General features: G+C 48.9%; 1 protein-coding gene across 3 annotated transcripts in view; it reads left to right on the top strand.

Annotated features, from left to right (window-relative positions):
- Positions 1-17,628, top strand: part of TET3 (tet methylcytosine dioxygenase 3) — a 110,710-nt gene extending 93,082 nt beyond the window's left edge. For all 3 annotated transcript variants that reach the window (XM_040223847.1, XM_040223849.1, XM_040223850.1), the window contains 5 exons: positions 1,357-1,507; positions 4,008-4,097; positions 4,604-4,741; positions 8,973-9,309; positions 9,809-17,628. In XM_040223847.1, coding sequence (XP_040079781.1) covers positions 1,357-1,507; positions 4,008-4,097; positions 4,604-4,741; positions 8,973-9,309; positions 9,809-11,595 — 2,503 coding nt within the window. In that variant the 3' untranslated portion in view covers positions 11,596-17,628. The remainder of the gene's footprint in view (positions 1-1,356; positions 1,508-4,007; positions 4,098-4,603; positions 4,742-8,972; positions 9,310-9,808) is intronic.
- The last annotated feature ends 2,206 nt before the right edge of the window (positions 17,629-19,834 follow it).

Here is a 19,834-nt window from a genome sequence, read left to right as displayed (position 1 = left end):
CTGAGGTCTGACCCTGGCTGGGGAGGGTCTCTTGACTCAGCTTAGCTCTGCTTTCTCCCCCAAATGGGCTCTGAGGCTCTAATAACGATGACAAGTGTGGAAACGTGTGTGAGTGCCCCACTAATATAAGGCATCAGAGATAGTCATAAGACCTATCTTTACAGGATCCTCCCCATTTTTTAAATTAAGGTATTTTTACTTACAGTAAAATTCATCCTTTGAGGTATACAGTTTGAGGAATTTGACAGATGTTTATAGCCATGTAGCCACCACCATGGAGAAGGCAATGGCACCCCACTCCAGTACTCTTGCCTGGAAAATCCCATGGACGGAGGAGCCTGGTAGGCTGCAGTCTATGGGGTCGCTAAGAGTAGGACACAACTGAGCGACTTCACTTTCACTTTTCATTTTCATGCATTGGAGAAGGAAATGGCAACCCACTCCAGTATTCTTGCCTGGAAAATCCCAAGGACGGGGGAGCCCGGTGGGCTGCCGTCTGTGGGGTTACACAGAGTCGGACACGACTGAAGTGACTTAGCAGCAGCAGCAGCAGCAGCCACCACCACAGTCAAGACATAGAACAGCTCCTTCAGCCCCAAACGCCACCATGCCCTCTATAGCCTGGGGCTCCCCTACACCCTTGGCAACCACACACCTTGTTTCCTGTCTATGTAGGGTTGCCTTTATAAGAATGTCACATGAAGGGAACTGTGCAGTGGGTAGCCTCCTGAGTCTGGCTTCTTTTCCTGAGCACAGTGTTTCTCAGTTTCATCTATGGATATGTGTATCAGGAGCTCATTCCTTTTCACCACTGAGTAGTATTCCACCATGTGGATGCTTCACAGTTTGTTTATTCATTCCCCAATTGAGAGGTATTTAGATTATTTCTGAATTTTATTAAGTGTTGAACGGTAATGTCAGTGTTAATTTCTTTAAAGGCCTGTCAGCACCTGGGCCTGCAGGAAACAGGCATGTTCAAACTCTGTGGTTCGCATTATTCTCCTCTTTGAGTGGTCTGTTTTGTAGCTGGTCAAGATATCAAAGTCATGGCAAAGTGTAAACCTGAGTGGGTTTTTGATTAGATCCTTTCAGCCATCTCACACAACCCAGGTGCTTCTCCCAGCAGCAGACTCTCAGACCTTCAGACTCAGGAGTGGGAGCCCAACAGGCTACTCAGAACTGGTCCTCTGCCCACAAGGGTAGAGACTTGGGAAAGGAGTTGAGGGGAGGGAATGATGTCATCCCAATAGTGGGAGTCTGGCGGATGCCAGGCAACAGCAGGGCCTCCCCCTCAGGGAGGGGAAAATTCCAGAACAAAAAATGTGCTTTGGATGCCTAACGTGTTACATGTTGCAGCCGGACCTGCGCTTGCCAAGGCAAAGACCCAAACACCTGCGGTGCCTCCTTCTCCTTCGGTTGTTCCTGGAGCATGTACTTCAATGGCTGCAAATACGCTCGGAGCAAGACTCCTCGCAAGTTCCGCCTCGCAGGGGACAACCCCAAAGAGGTGAGCAGAGCCCCATAGCGAGCCCAGGACCTTCCCACTCACCCTGTTCCACCTGCTGCCTCTAACAGTCCAGATGGCACACAGGATTAGTGCACTGAGGCTCAGATGTGCAGAAAATGGAACTTTCTTTTTTTTTTTTTTTAACTGACCTTATCTTGCAGTGAAATAAGTTATGTGATGTGATGTGGAAGGATATGACAAGTGAAAAATTAGACTTACCAATTACAGGTACCTCAGGCTCTTGCAGTTAGAAAAGTCTCCTTAAGGTTAATGTTCTGATTCCTCATTAGAATGTGGCCCTCTTAAGGGTTATTGCTTCCCTCCATTCTTTGCAAGATATCTTCCTGGGTGTGAGGTGTGGCAGGAAGAGGGGCCTCAGGCCACCTTTTGGCTGATGCTAGACTTCCCTCATCCTGCCTGGCCGCTGGGGACACGCCTCTGTGCAGCTGTTCAGTTGTCCAGGTCATTGCTCTCCCCTGCTGGGGATCTGGTGTGGTCCTTGGGCCCTGGACTGGCATCCACATGGTGTTGCCTCTAGGCCTGAGGCCTCCTCCTGCCCTCCGGAGCTTTTCCTCAACCCAGTAACAACAGGACAAGGGTCTCAGGGTCTCCTCCGCAGGCTGAGCGTAGGCTGGGAGCCAGGAGTGTCCAGCCAGGCTGCCTCCCCCTCTGCCACTTCCCCTCTGTTGCCTTGGTTGGGCAGGCCATCCCGAGGGGCTCTCCCCTTGAAGTCCAGAGGCAAAGCCAGGCACAGGCTGCAGTGGGCTCCCCATCCTGCCTCCCTGCCGAGCCTCCCTCCCTCCTGCCTCTGCTACTGCAAGGACGGGGATTCTGGATCTGGGCAGTACCTTGATCCCACTTTCTACCTTCCAACTCTCTCCAAGCTCCTTGTACCAGAAGGGCTTCCCCCCTTTTCAGGGGGCAAGGACTCCTGGGGTACATTTTTTTTTCCCTAAACCACATATAAATTTCTATGCTCAAACTTCTAAGCTTTGCTTTTCAGAAATAAAAGGAAGCAGCACGTCCAAATTTAGAAGCTCTTTTTTCTTCTCTCAAAGCCAGCTTTTTTGACTGTTACATAACCTAGTCTGAGTCTAATTTGACGCTAGACTTTTATTTATGGCAGCACCCTGCCTCCCTCAGAAGCAGCAAATGCAGTTGCTTCAATGAATGAAGGAGTCTCAGAGCCACCAGGAACTAGGAATTATCATGAATGAAAGCGGTACATGGAAAACAAATATTTTCTCTGTTCCATCAGCTACCATTTCCTGTGCACCTACTAAGTGCTGGGTACTCTGCCCAGAACGTCACAAGTATCTCAGTTAATCTTACGGCAACCTGAGACTCTAGGCACAATTACTGCTCCCTTTACAGGTGAGGCAGATGGCTTGCCTGAGGCTGTGTGGCAGTGATGGTGAAGTCAGCATTTAACCCTGGCCTGTGTTTCCCCAGAGCTCACAGTCCTCACCCCTATGTTGTGCTGGCTTCAGGCCCCCTGTGCTCGTGGAAGCATCTGGAAGGTAGCCGGGGAGGTGCAGTGAGGCTGGCTGGTAGCTCTGCTGCCCCACTGGACAGACAGCTGAGCCATTGGTCTCACCCTTCTATTTCTAATTCTGTGAGTTTGACTTTTTCCTTCCCTCTTCCTCCTCATTCTTCTCTATAAACTCTTCATCTTGTGCTCAAGGCTGGCTCGGACCCCCTGTAGCCCTACTTGGTACCCTCAGAGGGCTAGAGAAAGGCTGTGAATACTTTAAACTCTCTGTTTGGGGGCTGCTTCATCGAGGTCAGCACTGTCTGGTGGAACTTTCTGTGATAATGGAAATGTTCTCTGTAGAGAACAGCCGCAGGAACCACTTGTAGTCACTGAGCATTTGAAATGTGGCTAGTACAGGGGAGGGGCTGAATTCTTTATTTTATTTAATTTTAATTACAATTGACTTATGCTTCAGTAGCCACACGTGGCTTGTGAACTAAACACCTGACATGATGCGCGTCCTAAAGGACAGAACGTTGAGCCTGTCTGTGTACTTCGCTCATGACGGGCACTGGGCCTGGCTGGCCTCAGCCGCCCCTCCCTGCCTCTGTTTACCTGTCTGGGCCACTGCGGGAAGGATCCACACTTGCTGCTCATGCCCGTACACACCTGCCATCCCCCGCTCTGACCGAGGCTGTTGAGCGAGTGCTCAGTAAGAGCAGGAACCTGTGCTAGGTGTTCTGAGCGGCACTGGGCTGGAGCCTAGCAGAGCAGGTGCTTGGTAGTCAAGGCGACCAGACTCTCAGGAGTGTCTTCTCTGGTGAGCTTCAGCATCTCCAGCTTTAAATCAGACCTGGTCCCATACCCTTCCCGGCAGAAACACTGTTAAGATACCTGACGGCCCCTTACTTCTCACCTTGCCACTGGGAGCCCAGCAGAGGTTCTAGAATGGAGGTGGATTTCCAGGGTGCAGAATTTACCAGGCAGAGCTGCTCTGGGGGTGTGTGACTATTCTTGTCTCCACAGGAAGAAGTGCTCCGGAAGAGTTTCCAGGACCTGGCCACCGAAGTTGCTCCCCTGTATAAGCGGCTGGCGCCCCAGGCCTATCAGAACCAGGTACTGGGTCCTGGGCTGTTCTCTGCCCACGTGGCTCCCCATCTCTGCCCAGCTCCCTGCTGTGTGGCAGTGGCAGAGTGGGCTCCTGACGGGAAAAGCCCAGCCAGTGCTACAGCAGCGATGTAGGTCTTTGTTAAGACCTCTTGTTTACACCAGGCTCACCACCCCCCGGACTGTCTTTCCTCTATCCTTAGTCTTTATCTCTGTCCCCTTCATAATCCGCCATGTCCTCTGCTCTGGTTTCTACTGAGGAGGCTTGAGTTTCTCTCACCAGTTACCTCTGCACTCCGTAGATGAGGGAAGGGGGACTTGAGATAACCCAGAAGGAAGTAACCCCTGCAGGGGCTTCAGCCATAAAACCTCCCTCCTGCAGCCCACGTACAAGACAGCTGTGTTCCTTAACCTCCTCCCTCCGTCCTCCCCTCTGTGCCCCTGGCCTCCCCCATGCCAAGTCAGAGCCGTTCATCTCAGGTCGCTTGAGCAGCTCTCCTTGGCAATCTACGCAGGTGACCAATGAGGAAATAGCGATTGATTGCCGTCTGGGGCTGAAGGAAGGGCGGCCCTTCTCAGGGGTCACAGCCTGCATGGACTTCTGTGCCCACGCCCACAAGGACCAGCATAACCTCTACAACGGGTGCACAGTGGTAAGAAAGCCTGTGAGCTGTCACAGCCCCGCCTATGAGATGACCCTGGGAGGGGGCACATACCTGCTCTGTGCGGGTAGGTGGGCTCAAGGCTGGGAGAGACCCTGCCACACTGCCTGCTTCTGCCAACTTCTTTGGGAAATGCAGGGACAGGGCTGGTTTGGGTGGATGCTGCAGAATGCAGCCTCTTGGGCACCTAGTGTGCCCCAGTTAGCTGAAGTGTGGTTCCAGGTCTCTCTGAACACTTGGATTTAAGTCCAAACAGTCTCTTGACTCAATCATTGAGCAAATGTTTATTGTGCCCCAGGTACTGCTCTAGATGCTGGGGAATAAAATGGACAGTGTGCTGCCCAAGTATGTGATACAATGTCCAGTAGCAATGAAGGCTGTGAGGAGAAGATAACGGTAGGGTAAGGGATGAGATGAGCACAGACGCTGTCCTTGTCTGGGAAGGGGCACCTGAGCAGAGATGTGGAGGTAAGGGACCGAATGGGTGGGGGTGGGGGTAGGGGGCTCCAGGACCAGCACAGGCGAAGGCTCAGAGGAGTGAGATTAGAGGGGCAGGCAGGGCTGGGGTTGCAGGGGGAATGGGAGGCTGGGAGGGCTCTGGGTTGTGCTCTGAGTGTGATGGGAAGCCCTGGAAGGCTTTTCAGCTGGGAATGCTAAGATCTCACTTATAAAGTCAGAAGCACTCTCTTGCTCCTGCAGATGGAGAATAAAATATGTTGCAGTAGGGGTGGGTGGGGGAGAACTAGAGCAAGCAGGCCAGGTAGAGGCCGGGACAGTTGTCCAGAGGTGACAGACGGAGCTTGGGCAGAAGTGAGAGTGGCGGTGGGAGTAATTGGACAGGTTTGGGATGATTTTGAAGGCATAGCTGAGGGTATTTTTGCTCATGGCCTGGACATGGGCTGTGTGAATTGCTTGAGCAACTAGGCAAGTGTTAGTGTTATTTACTGAGATGTAGAATATCAGGAGAAGACCAGTTTGGGGTGAAAATCAAGAATTCTGTTTTGACAGACACAGACTCACAGACTTAGAAAACAAACTTATGGTTGCTGGGGAGTAAGGATGGGAGAAAGGAATAGTCAGGGAGTTTGGGGTGGACAGGTACACACTGCTGTATTTAAAATGGGTAACCAACAAGGACCTACCGTATAGGAGAGGAAACTTGACTCAATGTTACGGCAGCCTGGGAGGGAAGGGAGCTTGGGGGAGGATGGATGTGTGTGTATGTATGTATGGCTGAGTCCCTTTGCTGTCCACCTGAAACTATCACAACATAGTTAATTGGCTGTACTGCAATATAAAACTAAAAAGTTTTTTTAAAAATTAAGAAAATTCTGTTTTCAGATGCCTGCTAGATGTCCAGGCGGAGATGTAGAGTAGGCTGGGAAAAGAAGGGTCTAGAGAAATGAAGTTGAGACTAGAGAGCACTTAGTTCATAATTAGGGCCATGAGCCTGGATGCAGGTCCCAGAAGAGTGAGTACAAGATGGAGAAGGGAGGAGGTTTGGGCTTGGGTGGGGCACCCTGGAAGGAGTGATGTGGCTCTCTTCTCTGCTTTTTACCTAGGCCCTGGGAGACAGGGCCCCCGGGGGGCTGTGGGAGAGACAAGGGCACTGGCATGTCCAACTAAAAAGGAACTCCTAGACGCAGTAGCTTCTGCCCCCACGGGATGAACGGCCTAACCCTAGGATTCCACTTCCCCATCTTGTCCCCCTTTCCCATGTCCAAGACCAAAAAGCAAGATGAGGCAGGCTTCTGTCTACACTGCACCTTGAGGACTTCGTAGCTGAAATACAGAGAAGGAGGGGGCCCTGCAGGGTTAGGAGTAGGAAAGGAGCAGGGAAGGAGGACAGACCACTGGGCGATAAGAGCACATTCAGGTTATTTGGATCCCATAGCTTCCAGAATGCAGTGAAAAATAAGTTTTTTCCAAAATGAATAATGGGTATTTTTTCCTACCTGAACAATTATTACAAAAAAAAAATGGAATAATATGAGAAAGTATGAAGTAAAAATTGCCTGATGTCTCATAGATAACCTGTTAGCATTGTGATGGCCATCCATTCAGATACCTGAATATGTGTGTGTGTGCACAGCTGTATACATTTTACACATGTGTATGTGCTGTTCCATGACCTTGCTTCCCTGAACTCAGGAGCATGCGGTGGAGAGCTTTCTGGGCTGGTGGATATCAGTTTACTTCAGCATGTTCTAAGGCTCTGTGTGTGGCTCTGTCACCGTTTACTAGCCAGCCCCCTGCAGATGGACAGTACTTTCAGACTCCTTTCCGTAAACCACAGGGAGGGTGTCCTCAATACAGCTTTGTGCAGTGGCCCCAGGATAAGGACACTTACAGCCTTTGCGTGCTAATTTGGCAGCTTACTGGGCAGCAGTAGGGTTGGTCAGGAGGCAGAGAGGGGAGAGAATGGCCCACAGCTTTATCGGGGATTTCATAAAACGGAATGAGCAAAGCAGGATAAATAAGCTGAGTAAGTTTAGGGTGGATAGTTTGAATAATTTCTTCAGGCTCTGGGCTTTAGAGGTGGTCTCTATGGGGTGATTTAAGACAGGGAGAGTATTTGGTGTGTGAGAGTTTGAAAAAGGAGATGGTTGGGGTGGGATAGTTGGTTTATGTATCAAAGTTGCATTGGCAGGGGGTCATTTGCTGCCTATAGGAATTAGCTAGGCTTCCCAGGTGTCGCTAGAGGTAAAGAACCCACCTGCCAATGCAGGAGACGTAAGAGATGCAGGTCAGTCCCTGAGATGGGAAGATCCCCTGGAGGAGAGCATGGCAACCCTCACCAGTATTTTTGCCTGGAGAATCCAACGGACAGAGGAGCCTGGCAGGCTACGTCCGTAGGGTCGCAAAGAGTCAGACGCAACTAAAGCAACTGAGCATGCAGTCTTAGGGGGAGGGTCAGTCCCTTCAAGATCAAGGCCCCAAATGTTAGAACATCCAAGAATTCAGAAAATAAAATATAGTCAATACAAGAGTAAAAAGAGTAAACAGAAAAAAAATCAGACCACCTTAGTAATCAGAGAAGCATATTCCAGTGGCGAGATACATTTTGATAACAAGTGAAAAGTTTTAAATGAATGGCAAAAATGTCAACAAAAGTGTAGGAAATTTGAAAATTCTGCCAGTGTGAGTGAAGCACTGATGCTAAATCATTTTGGAGCACAGTTTGGTAGTATGTGGCAGTTCTTCATAGTGTTTATCCCAGGGAATTAAGTATCTTAGAAAATTCAGTGAAAGAATAGAAGTATTACTTACGATAGGAAACAATGAGAAACAGGTTTAAATAGTCATGAGGGATTAGTTAAGGCGGTTAACACATTGATATAGTGTGGCTCTTAAGTCGTATTGGGGAAGAATATCTAACATGTAAGAAGATATACTGTGTAAGAAAAGGTTATTCTAAAGCTGTATGCATAATATGGGCTTCCCTGGGGGCTCAGTCAGTAAAGAATCCGCCTGCAATGCGGGAGACCTGGGTTCGATCCCTGGGTTGGGAAGATCCCCTGGAGGAGGGCATGGTAACCCACTCCAGTATTCTTGCCTGGAGAATCCCATGGACAGAGGAGCCTTGTGGGCTACATTCCATGGGGTTGCAAAGAGTCAGACCCAACTGAGTGACTAAGCACACAGCACATGCATTGCATAAATGATCCTATTTAATTATTAAACAACAGTGAGCATGTCTATGACCAAGTATATGTATGGGTTATTTCTAGTGGGTGGGATTATGGAGCTAATTTTCATGTTCTTTGTGTTGCTGTACATTTTCTACCACCAGCACGTACAATTTTCAATTTTAAGAAGAAAAGGAGATGAGTGTTGAGGGCAAGAAGGATAATGGTGGAAGGTCCAAGTTCTGGGTAATGACATGTTCTGGCAGTGATGACAGTGGAGGGCAGAGCACATCTCCCTGTCCTGACCTGGCCCCTTTCTGGCTGTTTGACCCAGAGCCAGTCATCTCATCCCTTCTCAGCCTTATTAGGCAAAGTGAATGGATGTGCACTGAAAACTGTCAAGCAAACTCTAAATGTTGGTGATACCATTGCTGTATAAAGCAAGACAAGTGTGCTTTTTAGATACTCTGAAAAGTGATAATGGATAGCTGGGCTTGGGACTGTCTGGGGAAGGGGACAGCCTTGCATGTGGGCCGCTCAGCCCCTCCCTCTCAGTGTCAGGCCTCCCCAACCCCTCTCTCTGCTTGAGGCAGGTCTGCACTCTGACCAAGGAAGACAATCGCTGCGTGGGCAAGATCCCTGAGGACGAGCAGCTGCACGTGCTCCCCCTGTACAAGATGGCCAGCACAGACGAGTTCGGCAGTGAGGAGAACCAGAACGCCAAGGTGGGCAGTGGGGCCATCCAGGTGCTCACCGCCTTCCCCCGCGAGGTCCGGCGCCTGCCCGAGCCTGCCAAGTCCTGCCGCCAGCGGCAGCTTGAAGCCAGGAAGGCGGCAGCCGAGAAGAAAAAGGTTCAGAAGGAGAAGCTGAGCACTCCTGAGAAGATCAAGCAGGAGGCCCTGGAGCTGGCTGGCATCACCACTGACCCAGGTGTGTGGGGAGAGGGTGCCCAGCAGGGGTGGCACAGTGCCGTCGGGTCAGGGGCCCCTTACCACCCCTCTTCCTGCCTTGAGATAGAATTCCAGACAGAAAAGTACCGGAATCTCTCAGCCATCTGAACCATCAGGTTTGTCAGTCAGCGACAGAGGACCCCAGACCTGATGGGAGGCACCTGGGAGACAAGTGCACGGAGGTCCCCTGTCTTCCCAGAGGGCAGCCGGGTGTCCCCCAGCCCTGATCTCTGCAGCAGCTGGCACAGGGGCACTTCAGTGAGGACAGGTGGGGGTCCGCTTGGATTGGGGGGCCGAGAGCTCTGCCAGCCGCTCTCCCAGGGCTTCCTCGGGGCCAGGCCAAGCTGAGCGGTGCCGGGAGCAAGCCCAGCCTCACGCGTCTTGCCTGCCTGGCTGAGGAAATCTCTCAGGAGGAGAGGAAGCTTCTGTGGCGGTGGTTCTCTGTGCTCCTTCTCTGTCTCACCTCCTGTCTTCCTCAGGCCTTTCTCTGAAGGGTGGATTGTCCCAGCAAAGCCTGAAACCCTCCCTCAAGGTGGAGCCGCAGAGCCCCTTCAGCTCCTTCAAGTACAGCGGCAACACGGTGGTGGAGAGCTACTCGGTGCTGGGCAGCTGCCGGCCCTCCGACCCATACAGCGTGAACAGCGTGTACTCCCACCACTCACACTATGCACAGCCCGGCCTGGCCGCCGTCAACGGCTTCCACTCCAAGTACGCGCTCCCGGCGTTCAGCTACTACGGCTTTCCATCCAGTAACCCGGTCTTCCCCTCTCAGTTCCTGGGTGCTGGTGCCTGGGGGCACAGTGGCAGCAGCAGCAGTTTTGAGAAGAAGCCAGACCTCCACGCTCTGCACAACAGCCTGAGCCCGGCCTACGGTGGTGCTGAGTTTGCCGAGCTGCCCGGTCAGGCTGTTCCCACAGACACCCACCACCCCGCTTCTCACCACCAGCAGCCTGCTTATCCAGGCCCCAAGGAGTATCTGCTTCCGAAGGCCCCCCAGATCCACCCGGTGTCCAGGGACCCCTCGCCCTTTGCACAGAGCTCCAGTTGCTACAACGGATCCATCAAGCAGGAGCCAGTGGATCCACTGCTCCACACTGAATCTGTACCCAGAGAGCCTGGCAAGACGGGCAGAACACCTTTGCCTGAGGCATCTCAGAACGGGGGTCCCAGTCATCTATGGGGACAGTACTCAGGAGGCCCAAGCATGTCCCCCAAGAGGACTAACGGCGTGGGTGGCAGCTGGGGCATGTTCCCTCCTGTGGAGAGCTCTGCCGTTATCCCTGATAAGCTCGGTTCTTTTGGGGGTGCCTGCCTGACCCCTTCCCACTTCCCTGATGGCCAGCATCAGTGGGGGTTGTTTCCTGGCGAGGGACAGCAGCCAGCCCCCCAGCCTGGAGGACGGCTGCGAGGCAAGCCGTGGAGCCCTTGCAAGTTTGGAAGCAACACCTCGGCCTTGGCTGGGCCCGGCCTGACTGAGAAGCCGTGGAGGGTAGGGGCAGGGGATTTCAGCTCCGCCCTGAAAGGTGGTCCTGGATTCCAAGACAAGCTATGGAGCCCCTTGAAAGGGGAGGAGGGGAGGATTCCAACCCCGGGGGCGAGCCAGCTGGACAAAGCCTGGCAGTCCTTCGGCATGCCCCTGGGCCCCAGTGAGAAGCTGTTTGGGGCCCTGAAGTCCGAGGAGAAGCTGTGGGATCCCTTCAGCCTGGAGGAGGGGATGGCAGAGGGGTCCCCAAACAAGGGGACGGTGAAGGAGGAGAAGGGTGCCGGTGGGGCGGAGGAGGAGGAGGAGCTGTGGTCGGACAGCGAGCACAACTTCCTGGACGAGAACATCGGCGGCGTGGCTGTGGCCCCCGCCCACGGCTCCATCCTCATCGAGTGTGCCCGGCGGGAGCTGCACGCCACCACGCCCCTCAAGAAGCCCAACCGCTGCCACCCCACCCGCATATCGCTGGTCTTCTACCAGCACAAGAACCTCAACCAGCCCAACCACGGGCTGGCGCTCTGGGAGGCCAAGATGAAGCAGCTGGCGGAGAGGGCGCGGGCACGACAGGAGGAGGCCGCCCGGCTGGGCCTGGGCCATCAGGAGGCCAAGCTCTATGGGAAGAAGCGCAAGTGGGGGGGCGCCATGGTCCCCGAGTCCCAGCATAAGGAGAAGAAGGGGATGGTCCCCACCCGGCAGGCGCTGGCCATGCCCACGGACTCAGCAGTCACCGTGTCCTCCTATGCCTACACGAAGGTCACTGGCCCCTACAGCCGCTGGGTCTAGGTGCCAGGGTGCCAGGGAGCCAGCGTACCTCAGCGTCGGGCCCGGCCCGAGCTGCTTCTGTGGTGCTTTCGCCCTCACGCCTGGGGGCGGGTTGGGGGTGCAGAAGTCTTTTTATCTATATATACATATATAGATACGCATATATATGTATTTATGGTCCAAACCTCAGAACTGACCCGCCCCACCCTTACCGCCCCTCCCAACTTCCCCAGCACTTTGAAGAAGAAACTACGGCTGTCGGGTGATTTTTTTCGTGATCTTAATATTTATATCTCCACATTGGTTTTTTTTTTTCCCTCCCTTGTTTGGGGGGCTTTTATTTTCTCTTGTTTTTAAAACTCTATCCTTGTATATCACAATAATGGAAAGAAAGTTTATAGTGTCCTTTCACAAAGGAGTAGTTTTAAATTCCATTTAAAATGTGTATTTATTGGATTTTTTTTAAGTGACAATTGTAATGGTAGACGATCGGCAGGAAAGGCCAGAAGCACTCATTCCTGCCCAGTTGGGCTGGGCCCGGTGAGCCTGGCCCTCTTGGGAGCTGACGAGGGTCTCTCAGCCATCGGCCCGTCATGAGCCAAGTGCAGGCTGTAGCCACCCACTGCGTCCCCCTGACAGACACCCTTCCCTTCGGGGAGGGAGCCCTCAGGACGGCTTCCATCCTCTTCAGTAGGATGGGAGAATCTGTAGAGGAACACCTGGGGTCCCTTTTCCAGTCACCGGCTTGGAGTCGGGTACGGGGGGCAGGCGTACCCCAGGCCAGGCACCTGAGATGCTGGCATAGATTTCCCCTGAAACCAGGTGGGAAGTAGATAGCTTCAAGCTTGCTAGTCTCCACACTGAATCCTCTCTGTCCGTTAGCTATCAAGTCACGTGGTACCGTGGTCCCCTCGGCAGCACCTCGGGACGGAGCTGGAATCGAGAGGTTCTCAGGAGCCTTCTTCCACCAAGCTGACTAGCCAATGAATACTGGCTGAAGGAATTTGTCTTAGTGGCAGGTTTTAAAACAAACAAAAAAATGCCTCCAGAGTCGATGCTGATACTGAAAAGGGCTACTGTATCTTTAAGAACAAGAAGTCGAACCCAAGCTGTGAAAAGCTGGCGCAGAGCCTGGTGCTGTCGTGCTGTGCTGGGACTTCCTTGGTCGGGCAGGCCGCACCCGCGGGAACTCCGCACAGCGGTGTGACAGCAGGAACGCATCTCCTTATCCCTGGATTTCACATTGGACAATGGTGCATGCCTCACACCTGAGCCCACCCCCTCCATGCTATCATTTGAGGAGTGGGCCTTCACTTAACAATTTTTAAATGCAAGAGTCAAACGTTTTCAGCAGGTAGCTATGATTTTCCTCCCTATTTGGTGCCATTTCTCTATTTGGTCGTTTTCTCCTTTCCTTCCTCCCCTCTCCACCCACTTGAACATGCCCATTCTAAAATTTCTGGTGCATTTGTTCAGTTCTTTGAAATGAGAATGTGGTGCTTAATTTTTTTGACATTTGTTAAGAGAGGTTGGGCCTGACAGGTAGGAAGCAACATCCGTCGACAGCAAGTCAGACTTCTTGGAGTGTTTGTTCTTCCTGTGGTATTAGCAGAAATGATGTCCAGCTACCCATGTGGGTGTATGTGGTGCGTGAGAGGCTTCAGAAGAACACAGAGGGGAATATGGCCACACAGTGATGGACAGCCAAACCCTGAGATAAACATCAGATATTTATTGAGCAGTTTTATTCAGATGTGGGTCTTCATAAAATGAGTTTAACAATCAGATGACGATGCTAAAGGCAAGTTCCTGAGCTTCCAGGTGCCTTGTGTAAGAGCTGAGAATTGACCCGCTGGGTGTTTACTGTAACTGTTCCAGAAGCACTGGCGGAGAGTCGCTGTGAGATATCCTAAGCATTTATGTGGTCTGGTTTTAATTGTAAATAGTGAAAAAAAATTTTTAAGCACTTTTGCCTAGATTTAAACAGCAACTTGAATAAAGTATGTTTTAACATGTAATTGTGGGAGAAATTGTAAATAGTAGCTGAATATTTAACGTGCTTTGTCTAGCCTTCACTTTTACCATATTCTGTAAAGTTGCATTTATTTTACAGGACAAAAATGAAATATTATTGCTTTTGAAATAAATACCCAAGAGCTTATCAGGATTTCGAATTATTCAGAACTCAGATTTATAGGAAAACCTCTGACCTTCAGTTTGACAAGCTAAAGGAAGCAGAGTCTTTAATGAGCATGCTGATTTTCTAGTTTTGAGGAAAAGTTGGGTCCTTTAAATGCTATTTTGCTTAACGCATCAGTACTCTTATGCAGGTCTCATTTGACTCCGTGCTTAGGTAGATGCGGGGGTGCCTTGAAAACTTCATTTTAAATTATCTTAAACAAGAAATACAATATTTTACAAAACATTTGGAGAATGTGACCGTCTGTATGACCCGGGAAAGCCCCAGGTTGGCTGTTGGTTTGGAAGGTCCCGCGTGTAACCCAGGTGGTTCTGATACTTGGCATGTATGGATCTCCTTGACGTGTGCTCAGTAGACTCTTCCCCTCATCACCCTTTGGTAGCAAAGCCATTAGATGAAAGGAGAAACCAATACAATCTAAAAGCATGTGATGCCTGTCCCTCCCCCCCCGCCCCCCCCCCCCCGCCCCAGCCCAAACAGCCTTTGGTTCATAAATTCTAGATTAGCAAATAGGCTGCTGAGAAGTGAGTCAAGAGGCAGTCTCCATTGGACGTCCCCATGCCCTCCAGAACGGTGTTTCAGAGATTAGGTGGTGCTGTTGCCATGCTCAAGCCCATGCTGATTTTTACACACTACATGTATAACCTACCTCAAATCTCAGTCATTAAATTAGCATGCTTTAGACGTATGTTTAAAAAGTAACTATGCACAGCTCTTTATCCCCTCCCCCTTGCTGCTGAAGGTTTCTTAAAGAGAAAAATCGAATTTTTATTTTTTACGGGCACTATCATTTTTTAAGTCTGAAAGATGATTAACAGACATTTTTATCATGAGAAGAAAAATAAAGCCATTGCAACTAAAGAACCTAACAGCACGACCAAGTTTTAGGAATAATAGTACAGCAACAGGAATGATGGAGCGCTAGAGCCATCTCCCCCAGTGTGCCCTGTCCACGGATGCCATCCACATGCAGTGCAGACAGTTGGTTCTTCTTTTATTTTCCCTGCCTTTTTTGCATGCAAGGACAGTACTTGCAAAGTTTTGTGCTAAGGGTTTTTAAAATTAAAAAATCGCTTTGCGGCAGGTTCTCGCAAAATAACTGGTGCTAGCTCAAGAAACCGTTATCTAACCATCAGAAATCTTGACTGAAGTGTCTCATGGCTTTTGAGGTTTCTTGTTTTTGTTGTTGTTTGGTGTGTTTTCTGGCAGGGCCTAGGTTTCCCACACTCTGGCTTCATGGGTACTGCTTTGCCGTCTCACTGAGGATGACAGGTGCGCATGGAAAGAGATCATACCCGCCCCTCTTGGTCCTTTCACCAGCCTCTTTTGGAAACAGTAGTTAGCAGAGCAAGGGACTTTAAAAGTGCTGAAGCAAGGAAAGAAGGAGCAGATCTTAATTGCTTTGTACCCGGCAGCACTGGGTATGCGAGGATGGGTGACAGTGAGTAGATGGTAACCTGATTCCATTAAGAGAACCCAGCCAGGCTTCATGAAGTTGACCACCGCCAGATCTCACACCAGGGCAGTGCTGCGGAAAATTAAAATGATAGCCCCGACGTGCCTCAACCAGTCTCTCTCCTTTTGTTACTGAAGTGTGTTTTATGGACTAGGAAGCATTTTTATGAATTGAAATAGTCTAAATAAAATGGTGCTATGGTGTTTTAATGTGACTGTCCCTGATCCTGTCCTGCTGAGGTGCTATCAAGGTTCTGAAACCACAACCAACCAAAAACAAGGTGGGCTCCAGTCTCTCTCGGCTTCTTCCCCCGCCCCCCTTTTGGTGCTGTCTCCTTAGACTTCTGTTTACGTGCTAGAACCTGCTCTGAGCAGTTTTTCTGTTTTGTTTTATTCTTCCCTTGCTGGCCAGACAGAAAGGCAAGTCTCGAAGGCAGCCAGCCCTCTTACTGGGGCGGGGAGTGGGCCTGCCTGGCTTGGAGGTGGCGGGCACGCTGGTTTCACATGTGTCCTCTTGGGTTTATCAAGAAAGGAAGCGTGAAGGGGTCTTGGGGGGTTCTTTGGAGGAAGGGGAGTCAGGTGCTCCTGTATCTTCTAATGTGGCGGGCATTCTCATAGCCCACACGGTTTTCTTCCGCTGTCCAGGGTGCTGACTAGATGTCTCTGAGAGTTCCAAAGGTGCTCTGCAGGCCAGGGTGGGCTGGATGGGCCTCCTTCCTCCCCAGCACTGGCCAGGACCGTGGTGGGCAGGGGGCTCATTCCCTTGCTCCTCACAGCCTTTGCCCCAGCATTGCTTCTGCCTCTCATTGGTATCCCCTTGTGTTCAAACTAAAGGAAGGAGCTTTGCTCACTTGGTGCCACTGAGGCTGTTTTTAGTTGGTGCTATTCTAAATTTCTTCTTGGGTCCACAAAAGTTGATATTTTAAAAATTCAACAGGAAGCTCCATTTTGTGTCATCCACTGTCACAATAATTTTTTTTTAAAATACCTCAAAAACAGGACATCATGACAACTTTGGTAAAGTAGATTCCAGGAGGGTCTGATACATACAGGTTGTCCATTTGATGACCTACTTGACCTTGAAGAATCTGGGGTCATTTTATTTTTCATTCTTCAGTTAAAATGGCAGAATGCTTAGAGGAAGGACTGTGGTTGACTTTTATTTTGTTTCCTTTTAAGTTTTGCTTTTGAATAAAATGTGAATTTCCTATGCCCATCTCATTGAGCTTTTTCAGTCATTGTTGCTGTCATTTGAAATGACTCCCTCACAACCTATTTTTATTAACCAGCTGCATCTGCTGTAGTACATGGCCAACTTCAACATACCCTGGACCAACCTGCATATTTTTCAAGTTGCATACCCCCAGCATAGGTTATACAGTCCCGCACGCACTCACACGCACAGGGAGAGTTTTCCATGTGCGAGGCCCTGTCTTGGCACTCCCAGCCCTTCAGCAGAGCTGCCAACAAGAGAAAAGCAATAGGCTTCTTCCCTGAGCAGAGATTGCAGCACAGAAATGCAAGGTCTACAGTTGCTTTTTGCCTAAGAATCAGTGAGAATTGGCCTACTTCCTCGTTTGCTCCTCTTCTGATATCAGGGATGCTTTTTGTAGTGGTGTTGTTCGCTCTCTTTTCTCATTTTGACTACCTGTCATTCAGGGATAACTCATCATTATCACATGAGGATTTTAAAAATTCTATTTGGCTCATTGAATATCCAAATTTTCTTGGTTCCGGTACTTTTTTTTTTTTTCTTTTGAGGGGAAAAAAGGAGGAGAAAAACAGGAGTGATGTAATTTCTTTTTCATCTATTCTAATTAAAGAAACAAGGGCAGGTCATATTGTGGCATATTAATGCATTAGACTTAATCTAGAACCCCTGTAGCTTTTTGATGTGTTTTATTTCTTCTCTCTTTGAATTCCTGTTTGGTTACTTGGCTTCCAATGGAGGTGAACTTAACAACCATACTTGAATATTCCGTCTTGACTTTGTAACTGTGGCTACTTGAAATGAAGTTTATCTGGGGTTGATGGATGAATGGTAGATTTTTGCAATGTCTCAAGGCAATAGGATGTGTATTATTAAACTGTAGATATTCTTAGTACAGTAAATTTATGCGGATAATTTTATTTTGTATAATTTTTACTTTTTTGTTAATATTTTTTCCTCCCACTTTATTGGTTTGCCTCCTGAGCTACCCTCCTTGCCCTCCCTTCTCCCCCAGTGTTTCAGCAGATTTAATTTAGGGTGCCTAGAAATTGCAAGTATGTATCCTTTTTTGATTTGTATTTTATTATAATTTACACAAACAACTGGGTTTGTGAACTGTATTACTCCTGGTATCTTTAAAATATTGTGGGTGTTTTAATAAATTTTATATTTATTTTTTGCACTCAAATTCTGTGTGGCTTCTTTTTCCCCACCTTGAATTGGGCCCAGATTGTGGTATTTAAGGTTCCCTATAATCCCACTGTGGTCCAACTCTCAGGTCCATACATAACTACTGGACAAGCCACAGCTTGAAATCGCACTACAAAAGAATCACATATTATTGATCGCAGACATTTTCAGAGTACTTAAATATAACCATATGTGTGTATAACTTTTAAAATGGAATAAAACAATAATACTGTCCTCTTCATGGATCATAGCCTTATAGTAAAGAGACTTGTGTAACTCAGTGAAGCTGTGATCCATGATGTGCAGGGCCACCCAAGACAGGTCACAGTGAAGAGTTCTGACAAATGTGGTCCACTGGAGAAGGAAATGGCAACCCACCCCAGTATTCTTGCCTGGAGAACCCCATGTACAGTATGAAAAGGCAAAAAGATATGACACCAGAAGATGAGCCCCCAAGTTGGTAGGTGTCCAGTATGCTACTGGGGAAGAGCAGAGGGCAGTTGCTAATAGCTCCAGAAAGAATGATGTGGCTGGCCAAAGCAGGAACGACACTCTGTAGTGGATGTATCTGGTGGTGAAAGTAAAGTCCAGTGTTGTAAAGAACAATACTGCAAAACAACCTGCAATGTTAGGTCCATGAATCAAGGTAAACTGGCTGTGGTCAAGCAGGAGATGGCAAGAGTGAACATCAACATCTTAGGAATCAGTGAACTAAAATGGATGAGAATGGGAGAATTTAATTCAGATGACCACTATACCTACTACTGTGGGAAAATACCTTAGAAGAAATGGAATAGCCCTCACAGTCAAAGAGAGACTCCAAGATGCAGTACTTGGGTGCAGTCTCAAAAACGACAGAATGATCTTGGTTTGTTTCCAAGGCAAATCATTCAGCATCACAGTAATCCAAGTCTGTGGCCCAACCACTGATGCCGAAGAAGCTGAGGTTGACTGGTTCTATGAAAACCTACAAGACCTTCTAGAATTAACACCAAGAAAAAGATGTCCTTTTCATTATAGGGGATAGGAATGCAGAAGTAAGAAGTCAAGAGATACCTGAAATAACAGGTAAGTTTGGTCTTGGAGTACAAAATGAAGAAGGGCAAAGGCTAACAGAGTTTTGTCAAGAAAGTGTGCTGGTCATAGCAAACACCCTTTTCCAACAACCCAAGAGAAAGCTCCACACATGGACATCACCGATGGTCAATACCGAAATTGGATTATGTTCTTTGCAGCCAAAGATGGAGAAGCTCTATAGAGTGAGTAAAAACGAGGCTTGGAGCTAAGTGTGGCTCAGATCATGAGCTCCTTGTTGCAAAATTTAGGCTTAAAGTGAAGAAAGTAAGCAAAATCACTAGGCCATTCAGGTATGACCTAAATCAAACCCCTTATGATTATGCAGTGAAAGTGATAGATATATTCAAGGGATTAGATCTGACAGAGTGCCTGAAGAACTATGGACGGAGTTCATAGTTCTTGTACAGGAGATGGTGACCAAAACCATCTCCAAGAAAAAGAAATGCAAAAAACCTAAGTGGTTGTCTCAGGAGACTTTATGAACAGCTGAGGAAAGAAGAGAAGTGAAAAGCCAGGGAGAAAGGAAAAGAAATAACCAAGAGAATGCAGAGTTCCAGAGGATAATAAGGAGAGATAAGGCCTTCCCTGATGAACAGTGCAAAGAAATAGAGGAAAACAATAGAATAGGAAAAACTAGAGATCTCGTTAAAAAAAATTGGAGGTATTAAGGGAACATTTCATGTGAGGATGGGCATTATAAAGGACAGAAATGGTAGGACCTAACAGAAGCGATTAAGAAGAGATGGCAGGAATACACAGAACTATACAGGAAAGGGCTTAATGACTAGGATATTCACCATGGCGTGGTGACTCACCTACAGCCAGACATCCTGGAATGTGAAATCAAGTGGGCCTGAGGAAGCATTACTACGAACAAAGCTAGTGGAGGTGATGGAATTGCAGCTGAGCTATTTAAAATCCTAAAAGATGATGCTTTGAAAGTGCTGCACTCAATATGTCAGCAAATTTGGAAAACTCAGCAGTGGCCACAGGACTAGAAAAGGTTAGTATTCATTCCAATTCCAAGGAAGAGTTATGTCAAAGAATGTTCAAACTACCATAAAATTTATTTTATTTCACATGCTAGCAAGGTTATGCTCAGAATCTTTCAAGCTAGGCTTTGGCAG

This window comes from Oryx dammah, unplaced genomic scaffold (genome assembly GCF_014754425.2).
Source record: "Oryx dammah isolate SB20612 unplaced genomic scaffold, SCBI_Odam_1.1 HiC_scaffold_25, whole genome shotgun sequence".
Lineage (NCBI taxonomy): Eukaryota > Metazoa > Chordata > Mammalia > Artiodactyla > Bovidae > Oryx > Oryx dammah.
Note: the sequence above shows the minus strand (reverse complement) of the source record. Positions and strands in the feature narration are given on the sequence as shown.